Below are 10,542 nucleotides of genomic sequence, written 5' to 3'. Positions count from 1 at the left end.
TAATGTGCCGTTAGACATGAAACACTGTCTATTGTAGATCGTGTTAATTTTCATGAAGAACAAAGGAATTCCACATAGAAAATTAACAGGAATTATTGTATTACTGGATGAGTAATGATCGATTTTCTTTCATTATTAGGTCTACTTTATGAAGATGATCATCTTGAATAAGATCTCAGTGTATCGTATGCATAATTATAATAACAGATGCTTTGAATATCATCCGTCAGGGGCAGTGGGGTGCAGCTGAACACCCCAACTAGCTCGAGCTCCTATGGATTTTTGATTTTTGATTTTTTGATTTTTTTTTTACCTTTAAGAATTGTAAGCCTTTTCCTTTCTTCCCGTCCATCAGATTTTTTTTTTACTTTTCCTTCAGTCATCGTAACCAGCCGCATAAGGGAAGATATTCAGGACGAATCGCGTGCACTAAGATGATAATTGCGTTTGTAAATTTATAAGTTTCGCAACCTTCTCACAAATTTCAAGTATTGCGCCCTATTGTGCCTAGTAAGATTTTAGAATGATAGCAGAGTTCATATATATCGACCTCGCTTTATGTTTCTGTGCACAGAAAATATCAGTGAATATCTAGTAGGCCTAAACTAGAAAAGCACTCCGAGAGCGCAGACCTCCGCCAAGGCAGCAATTTTTTATTATTATTGATTGATTATTGATCCAGATCACCACCAAAAACTAATCATCTGTTCCTTGGCCCACTTCTGACAGTTTCTGAAAATTTCATCAAAAGCGGTCCATAACTTTTTGAGTTATGTTGATGACAGACAGACAAACAAACAAACAAACACTGGGGTGAAAACATAACCTCCTTGGCGGAGGTAATAAATCTCTCTGTGGTCCTTGTAGAAAGTGGCGGTAAAATATAGAATGGTGAAAAGTGAAACAATCATGACAGATCAAGTTCGCTGAAAGCTACCTACAGAAGACCTTACGTATACGGCAGTCACCGGGTAATGCTACTCTGATGTTCATATGCAGCATCCCATTTCTGATTTCTAAGCCTTTGCATAAATTGTTACATCAAATAATTTTAAGAAAGCACCAACATTCTCCCCTCCCCCCACCCCCCTCCACCCACACACCTCTTTCCTTCGTTTTGCCAGGGAATTTTCCTGGTTTTGCTGAAGGACGAAATGCAAATCCTACATTGCACCAGGTGCGCTTGAGGGATTCCCCCTCCAGGTGGTGCTGCTGTCGCAGATTGTTTATTTCTCAGATGGCGGAAAATACCCTACCTCAGAGTATTGCCCTCAAAGAAACTCGCAGTTCTCGGCATTTTTAAAAGGAAAAGGTGTAACAAAATGGTGATTGTGACTTTCCATCTCGTGACCGCTGGGTTTATTTACTGGAGGGATGCGGCACGTTTTGTGAAATGTATGAAAACAAGAGGGAAACCTAGAGTAGAGGTAAGCAGAAACTCGACCTCCATGACTCCATCGCAAGGTTACCAAAACACATAGCATGTCAAGCTTGTTCATATTGACTTAAAGTGCCCTAGCTCTCTAATGGCATATGCTTTTCTTTACTTTAGGCTAGACTTGGTATTTTGAGTCTCATTACAAAGACACCACTATATTACGAGATGGACAACTTGTAACGTTAATAATCATGAATAATATAATGCATGACTTGTGTGTTTGTTTTCGCTTTAGTTTTATTTCAGCATGTCAGACTACGCTGATCTTTATCTATCAAGTTCAGTTGAAGTGCTGGGATTAAAATCGTGTGGGTAGATTTGATCAATTTCAAATAGATTGGTTGGTCCAGGAGATAAACTGCTGATGGGCAGCTGCATATATCTATCCGTGTATTTATTACTCAGGTGGTAGTGCATAGCCAACTTAGACCAGCTTACGTAGTACAGTGATTTATATTTCATTAATTTTACAATCCCAGACAATACTGCATGACAGACTGGTTATATAAATATGAGAGTAGAATAACAACACTGGCTGGGATTTAAGACCTTTTCACGGTTGTAACAGTAAGTTTTGAGGGATTGACAACTTAACAGCCTAGCTGGCTAAATATTATGTAAGATAGCCCACTAAATGAAAAAAAGAAAGAAAGAAAATGGTAGGCTTCATTTCTTCAATAATTTGTTATTTGTATTGTCATAACCAAATAAAAAAAAATTGAGGATAAGTAAGGAATATTTCCAGATTATGAGAATTTTTTTAAATTCAGTCTTTGATTTTAATTTCCTAGACCAAAAAGACATGAAAATATTATAATAACTATTTTAGGTCAGAATTTATTTACTGCAAGTCTTCACGAGAGTGGGACTATCACAAATTTTCAAATGTGTGACAAAGATACAGTGAAATTATACATTTGAAAACATATGAAGCGCAATTATTAAGAATCTCATAAATTGGTCTAGTAGTTGGTTTGTTAATGACATAGAGTTATACATCTCATAGTTAATTAGCACCAAAGTGAAAATGGACTACTATCGTGACTAATGACCATTTGTTTAAACCATTTGTTTAATATAGAAGTCTACTGTTTGGTATAAGTTTGTTTCAGACGTATAGTTAATCGTCTGATTCTTATTTGAACTTTGCTTTTTAAATAAAGATGTAAAATAAAAACTTGGAGCACATTTTAAAACCGTTAATGCTGCTGTCAGTACAATTTATGTTAAATGTAGAAGTTTTAACTTACCAAAAATTGAAATAAAAAGATTTGATCTGCAGCTGTATTTTTATCCATCAACTGAAAATATATTCTTTACAAAGATAAAGCATTATGATACTTGAATTAATTTTTCCATTTCTTAAGCCGTAAGTGAATATGGCATTTCTTCCAGTAACATTGCTTTCAGTCAGCTCAGTCTTTGTAACTGTTTTCAGAAACTCCCCAAGTGCTAATTCAGATGTGACAAGTTGAGAAAGAACTCGGGAATAGCTGACCCCCAAGTAGTTTAACGTTAAACCTCACTGTTTTAATGAAAAGAAATGGTACATATAAAGGCATACAGCAACTTCAAAAAACCTTAAATTCCATGGCTGATGTTAGCATAAAAGATTTCCCCCATGACAAAAAGTAATTTACTTGGCTAAGGACCTTGGAAAACATTCAATTATATATTTGCTATTCTGGCTTAAACATACAGCCGTTAGTCTTTTGGGTTTTGGCTCAAAACAGAAAAAAAGAAAAAAATTGATGTGAGACTGAGCCCATGTGAGTATAGTTTTTGATTGAGAAATAGTTTTATTTTACAAGTCCTTTGTGTACAGTTAAAAAAAAAGATAAGAAAATATGTCTCAAATAAAACATATTTTAGCTACCTTACATATTGGCATACCTTTTAGTGATTTAGTCAACACCAGAAAAACTGTATTCCCCATAATCACCCATACATTCAGGGCTACCATAGCCGAGTAGGGTTACTTAATTAGTTGTTCTGTTTGCCAAATATTATTGGCAACAGTAGCTGTTTATGTGGGACCCTTGCTGTTTCATAGACGGATAAAAGTATTTAGATTTCCTTTGGTTTTTTCCTCATAAATGCAGCAGTATAAATCATTTTGAATGGTATTTTATGTATAAAAAAATCTCTCCTAAAGCATGGGAAGGGGGGGGGGGGGGGGCACATCAGAATTTCCTTCTTGTAGCATTTTTCAAAATATTTCTTGTTCAAGTGGGAGCGGAAAGACATCCTTGGGTTTTGAACTATATTAATTCTTCTTGAACTATATTAGTTCTTTGTTTCAGTGCCAAAGCAAAACATGATCTCTGTTTATGTAAAACCACAGTTTAAAAATCATATTGCTTATGAGTCTAAAATGAAACGTGTTAATTTACCAAAGGAAGTTGTCCCTGCTTCTGACTATACTGTATAGAGCATTGCAGAGTGTGCTAATAAGTAATATGAATGTTTTAATGACAAAATCTTTACCAATGAGTTCATTAGAGGAGATTGTCTTTCAATACTGTATATTATAATATTTATGGAAATATTTACTAATGTCTGTGTCATCAAGCAAAACAAGTTCATTTCCTTCACATCACCTCTGAGACACATTGACATTTGTTAGAGCCTACTTGCCACTATAAAACTATCTGACAGAAAATTTGTAATGGACCTTATGATTTGGCTATGTCACCTTGGTAATTTTCTACCTAATATCTTTTCTCCTACTGTTAGTATTTGGAAGGAGATTATTAGAGGATACTATAAACCTTCATGATACGCTCATTTGAAAGTTGAAACTCAGTCACGTCTGGGCTAATGCAGAATTTTTGTCATATACGGTATACTCCATATCATTCCGTAACCCTGCAGTAAATGATGCATAACTGATAATATCTGTGAGAAGTAGAGCAACACAAAATTTAGCTACTTGTTATTGAATTATTAAGCATCATTAAAAAGAGAATAAATTGCTGTATTTTATTGGAAATGTTCAGTGATTAAGATGTTGTGCTTTCAGCGTGCTGGGATAACAGGCCAAACAGGCAGACAACTGAAACATAAATGTCTTTTTTTATGACAGGTTGCTATAAATCATTAAGTTATAAAAGGGAAACATGGAAGTGTGATTAATATTTCTGACAGTACATTACATGTACAGTACCAGAAATGTGAAAGCTCTAGGATAAGGATTGATTTTTGACTATTGTATAGATCTATATTTGAACAGAGAAAATTATTTCACTGTATGCCAGTTTATTTGTCAATGAAAGGAGACTGGAATCCTTATAAAGCATAGAGTTGCCTGTATGTTACATTTTATTTTAATGTAATTAAATGCAGTAAGAAAGAGACATTTTCAGAGATTAAAATGAGAAAAATGTGGGTGGACATTAAAGGGAAATTTGACCTATTGGACAGTGTACATTACCAGAAATTGATTTTCAATCACATTAATCAGTATACGTGTATTTTCTCCACTGTCTGTTGCACACTATGTATTCTTTCATTGCAGTTCAATCTTATGTGCAGTATTTACCAAGTTATGTCCTTGTTTATTCCATTGAAAAATCATGAGTTTGGAGAGTAACAGATATAATTGTCTTGCAATAAGCTCTGTCTTGTTGAGTTGAGAATTTCACAAGGAAAAAACAGAAAGCAAACCTGGCAAGACAAAATAAAACAATAGTAATAAATTATGATTTACTGATTAAATTAAATGACAGACAGATATGAAAAATTTGTCTTTGAGTTTGAAAAAGGGAGTAGGAATAATTATTAATTTTAAAAACTCTTGTATCAGGAAAGCATCATAAAACAATGAAAAAATGCCTTTGTTGATAAATGATGTTGGCAAATTTTTGAGTCAGGACATTTTGAGGTTGAATATAAAAATTTAAGTACATTTTTTTTTGTTGTTTGAAAGGGTAGGAGGTTTGACATTATTCAATATTTGATTTGTACGAAATGATAATTGTCTTAGACCTCATATATAAAAGATCACAAGATGAATTCCCAAGAAATTTATTACATTGAAATTGAAAGGGATGCAATGGTCAGTGATACCTACAAGTTGGAAAGTATTTTTTGTGTCAGAACCCAAGCATGTGGAGGATCCCAAGTAAGCTTCCTAGTTAAAGTTCATAGTGTTCAGTTTAGAATCATGCAAGTCAGTAGAAGAGCTTTTCTTTAAAAAAATGCTTAAAACATATAGATTAAGGTTTGGAGTAGAGCTTAATATCCTCTACAGACAAGGTCAGCTGGGAGTAAAAAATTAACACCTGGTCTTAAATTTATGGATCTTTTCAACCCTTGACTGATCTCATGTCCCTGGGGAGCATTTAAGCCAAATTGTTGCACATGTGGTGCTTGGAATTATCAGCCACAGTTCAAGTGGTTCCATCACTAGGTCTTAACACCTTGCCTCATCCTCTATATGCTGAGTGCTTTGTGAGGAGACAGCAGGTTTTTTAATGGTCTTTGGTGTTACCTGGACACCAGAGACAATTCCCTCCCAGAAGAGCCATGCTTCCAGGCAGCCACAAGAGATATCAAGGAAGGAGCGAAAATGCATCCTATAGAGTCAGAGACAGATAATTATGTTGTATTTGTGGTTGAAGTATAATTGTGTCAGGATTTGTTTTGAGGAAATAAGACATAAGAGTCTGGAGAAGTTACAGCTTGTGGTTGGGGAGACCTCTTACACTGGAAAGAGTTTGTGTTAGAACTTGTCAAACAAAATATGGTTTGATTTAGTCATAGCCATTTTATATTTAAGAGGAAATTAATAGTTACATTGGAATGATGTCTGCATGATATTTCCAGTTAGTCGTAGACAGGTATTTTCTCTCTTTCTTTTTGACCAAACAGTTTCATATCTTGCAAAGGTTTGGCAAAATGTATATATATATTTTTTTCCTTCTTTCTCTCTTTTTTCTTTATTCATTTTATTATTATCATTAAGGCTATTTTCTGTTATCTTCTCTGGCTTTTGACAAATCTATATTTTTCAGTCTGACACTAATTAGAGCCTGTGAAATAAGATATCACTTTTTTTTCATCTCTTAACTTCAACCGTTTTTATCAGCTATCTACTGCATGTTTTGCAAAATACATCAGGTTTGATTGAAACAGTTGGATAATGCTTTATTCATGTGGTAGATCGAAAACTGTAAAAGAGAAGTCTTTTGGTCTTAAGAAACTTACAGAGTTTTATTGATTTCTGGCAATCACTGCAACATCAGCACAATGCCACAGCACACATTCACACTGATAGGGCAACTGTTTCTCAATTTTTTTTTCCCAACAAGTGTCAAATTGATAGTTCTTAGAAGTTTTAAAGGAAATGTGCCTTAGTTTGGAGACTGTATGTGCTAAGACACAAAGTTAGTTTTTTATTGTGCTTGTATGCTGAATTTAGCCTAATTTTATATTTTCACGGCTCCTGTCGCTTGTATATTTTTTTCTGTTTAAGCAAAAGAGTTTTACAAATCAGTAATACATTTCAAATAAACAAAGAAAAGGGATAAACAGATAAAGAAATGTTTCTGTCTTTCTGCGGTCAAAGCTTAGCATCTTTATAAGATTTTGGCATACATTTCATTTGCTCGCGTGATGCAGCATATATTTCCTTGAGGTATTTCATTAGGTCAAAAGGTGGTAGCCAACTCATGATAGCGGAGTCTGATGTTATAACGCAGATGAACACACCCTCAAGGAATAGCGGTAGCAGGAGAGAGACCTTAATGATCTGATGGTGACATTTTCCCTTTTGGCACACATATATGACATATGGGTCACTCACGAGCCTCAGTCTTCGTGTTAATTCTTTTCTCTATTTTGTGTCAACAGATAGAACACATGCAGGCATCTTTGCACTCAAATCAGGCAAAGTCTGTTTTTTAATGGATATGGATTTTAACTTATGTCAGATGGTCAAATTACAGTCTTTGTTTTATTTTTATATTGAAAAATATTCAGTAAGAAAAAACTTTAATTTTGAGAATTAACAGGCATCAGTTTGATTGGGAGATGATTATATGTAAACGTATTATTGTTTCAAATTGTTTCAAACCAATCTGCCATTTTTTAAAAAAGTCCTTTAAATTGTTATTATTATTATTTCTATTTTTTGACCTACTAGGTCAAATATTATTACACCTCAGCATTTGCTGTATAAACAGAATTAAATGTGATATTAAATAATCCTATAACATGGAAAAGTTTTTTAAAAGTATATTATAGGAAATGTTGATAGTATTCCTTTTTTGAACAAAACTATTTTGTATGATGTTTTACATGCTTGAACTAAAGAAAACAATGTAAGCATATTTTATTCTGGGGCCACCCTTTCATATTTTTTAGTTTGCCAAATAACTAATATTAAACTAATCATACAAAATAAATAGATCAAAAAGAAAAAATATTGTCAAATTTCTCATTTGCTAATGTATATTATATTTTTTATCCATTGCATAAAAGCAACATTTTTCAAGTCATAGCCCTTGTAATATCTGTTTGCCTTGTTCTGGCTGCATTGTAAAGTCATTTATCACAGTTAAATGTGTCCTCATTTGATGTTAACTAATATACTTCTCACCTGGCTTCTTAATATTATCCTTGCAGGTGAATCTTTTAATAATGATTATCTTTGTATGGCTAATACCCTTGTATTACAGAGGCCAAAGGGTTATCAGGTAGTGATACCAAAATAATCCTCATAGCCAATATAAAGGGCTCTATATTGTTTACAGAATTACCAGTTGTGGCAAGAGGCAACAAAAACATCTTGTTTATTTTCCTCAGTGCATCCTTTGCTAAAAAAAGAAAAAAAAGAAAGAAAAAAAAGACTTCACTGTGAAATTGAGCAAAATTCTGGATTTTAATGCAATTTTACTTTTAATTTTAGCCCACATCAGGTCTAGATCTAGATAGATGAACATAATAGCATCACTCAATGACATGTAGTTTATAGAGTTCCCGCCAGAATCCGCCACAATCTCAATGCTTTGCTTTGATTTGATTGTATACAGTTCGGTGTGTTTGATTTTGATGGAAGTGTTGCTGACATGCCATATAGCTGGAAGGATTTCTACATGTAGATGTGTTATCTCCTGTGAGATTGTGTGCGTATTTTCCTGCAAAGATTTCTACGTATCACCATCTGGTGCGCCGAGTTCTGCCTGCCGATACGTAATAGGTTGAAATCACAATATGGGGACTGATGCACGGGACCCAGTTCAGGTGAGGGTTTAAAGATAAATTAATTATCCAAGTAGCATGGAAAAGGAAAGGGGAGGGGTGCAAAGTGTGGTTAGTATTATACCTAACCCAAGCCTTATTTAATTTACAAAAATGGATTTACTGCAGTGAAGATAAGAACTGAAATATACTGTAGTGGTATCTGCATAGACGTGGGGTAACAGGGAGGGAGAAGGGTTACATGTAGTCTGAGCAAGACCCAAAGTCGGCTATTTTCCAGGCTAAAATCGGAGGATGGATGCTACAAAAAGGATACAAAATATAATAGTTAGATACAGTATGTAAAGTAAGAAATGCAGAGGAAGAGGGGCGGGGGTCCATGTAATGTGTGATCTTAAATCATTTGTTTTAGTTGACTAAATTGTATGTTAGGGCACATTCAGATTCACACATAGTAGCTGGGTCGTTCCAACTCTGTGGAGGTTTCTGGCTAAAGTGCAATTAGTGGAATCAGCTAAACAGCAATTGTTAGTTAACTACCCTGCTTGAGGAGGCGTGTCAGACAATTAAGGTGTTTCCATTGATTGCACTCTAGCGAGAATCCCCTGCAGAGTTAGACTGACCCAGCTAGAACAATGTGTGAATCTGAATGCAGTCTTAAAGACCTTTCTGGGATGTAACTTACGTTGAGTACCCTGATAGCCCTTGTAAAAGCAGGGATAGTTATAGTTGAAGCTAAATATAAATATCCAAAGTTACATACTAGTAGACTACAAAAATTGAGGACTATTAAGTGTTTTTTTTTTCTCAAAATAAAATAGCCATCCGTATATTGAGTTAAGCTTTAGACTGAGACCCTTTTCACATTAAATGGTATACTTTGGTCTTGAGAGATACAAAAACTACTTTTGTCATATTCTGTTAAGTTATCGATGGCAATACTCTTTGCCAAATTGTGTACACTGTGGCATGATATTAATTTTCTTAAACATACTGACAGTGACTGTGAAGAAGATATTGAGATGCATCTAGCTGTGGGAAGATGCAATCAAAGGTAGCTTTAGGAATTTCAGTAGACATTATGCGGAATTGGAAAATTAGTTTTTTTCTTAAAGCCAGAGTGCTGTGTTAGAAATATCCCATTTATTACCCACTTAGATCAGGCTAAAAAAGTTAACTGGGTCTAATTCCCTAAAGGTCCAACATGCCATGTCCTTTGTGAAAAACCATTACTCTTCTTTGTTGACACGCAATAATTCTCTGAATTAACTTAGATTCTGTCCTTCTGTCTCAATATTATTTATCGGTATACTTTGCAAGGAAACTGAAAATTGTTTTGTCTTGCCCTGATTATGATTTTTTGGAAAGACTTTTTGCTATAAGATTACAATTTAACCCTTGATTGATAATCTGATAATCAGATACCATATGAAAAGCAGATAAAAGTTCAATATGTTCATTAAGAATTGGAAGCCACAGTCAGATGCTAACATTAAAATGGATCTACCATCCAGTAAGCTGCCTGTATTGTGTGTGGGAAAAGGCCAACATCAGAACAACAATCTTTAGGTCTTTTTGTGTTTTGGGAGGAGTGTGTATTGGACCCTAATCCTTTTTTTGAAATGAGGGTCTATAGAAAATCGGATAAATCGATTTTGCATTTTAAAAACACATTGTGTGTACCATAAGGTGGATCAGAGATTAGATTTCACACAGTTACCTCAATGTTAAAGAAGTCAATATTTGCGGCAAGATAACCAAATTGAGAATGTGTGAACTAGGGCCGGATTTTCCTCATTTAAATGGTGTATGTCTGGACCAAAGGGTTATAGGCCTAATCTCATTCTAACTGCTTTTGTCTTCTTCAAGATGCTGCTGTTAAATCCACATATTTCTTTTTA

The 10,542-nt window shown here is 34.4% G+C and overlaps 1 protein-coding gene across 7 annotated transcripts in view; it reads left to right on the top strand.

The window, feature by feature from the left end:
* Nucleotides 1–1,224: 1,224 nt before the first annotated feature.
* LOC106174478 (cGMP-dependent 3',5'-cyclic phosphodiesterase) overlaps nt 1,225–10,542 on the top strand; it is a 71,613-nt gene continuing 62,295 nt past the window's right edge. For 6 of the 7 annotated variants that reach the window (XM_087010134.1, XM_087010132.1, XM_087010131.1 and 3 more), the window contains exon 1: nt 1,225–1,427. In XM_087010134.1, coding sequence (XP_086866260.1) covers nt 1,323–1,427 — 105 coding nt within the window. In that variant the 5' untranslated portion in view covers nt 1,225–1,322. Of the gene's footprint in view, nt 1,428–8,301; nt 8,684–10,542 lie in introns of those variants that run through there. The other variant, XM_087010133.1, reaches the window with a different exon arrangement.

Source organism: Lingula anatina, chromosome 3 (genome assembly GCF_051362555.1).
Source record: "Lingula anatina isolate TDL-2025a chromosome 3, LinAna3.0, whole genome shotgun sequence".
NCBI classification, from domain to species: domain Eukaryota; kingdom Metazoa; phylum Brachiopoda; class Lingulata; order Lingulida; family Lingulidae; genus Lingula; species Lingula anatina.
This window is presented reverse-complemented; position numbering and strand designations above follow the sequence as displayed.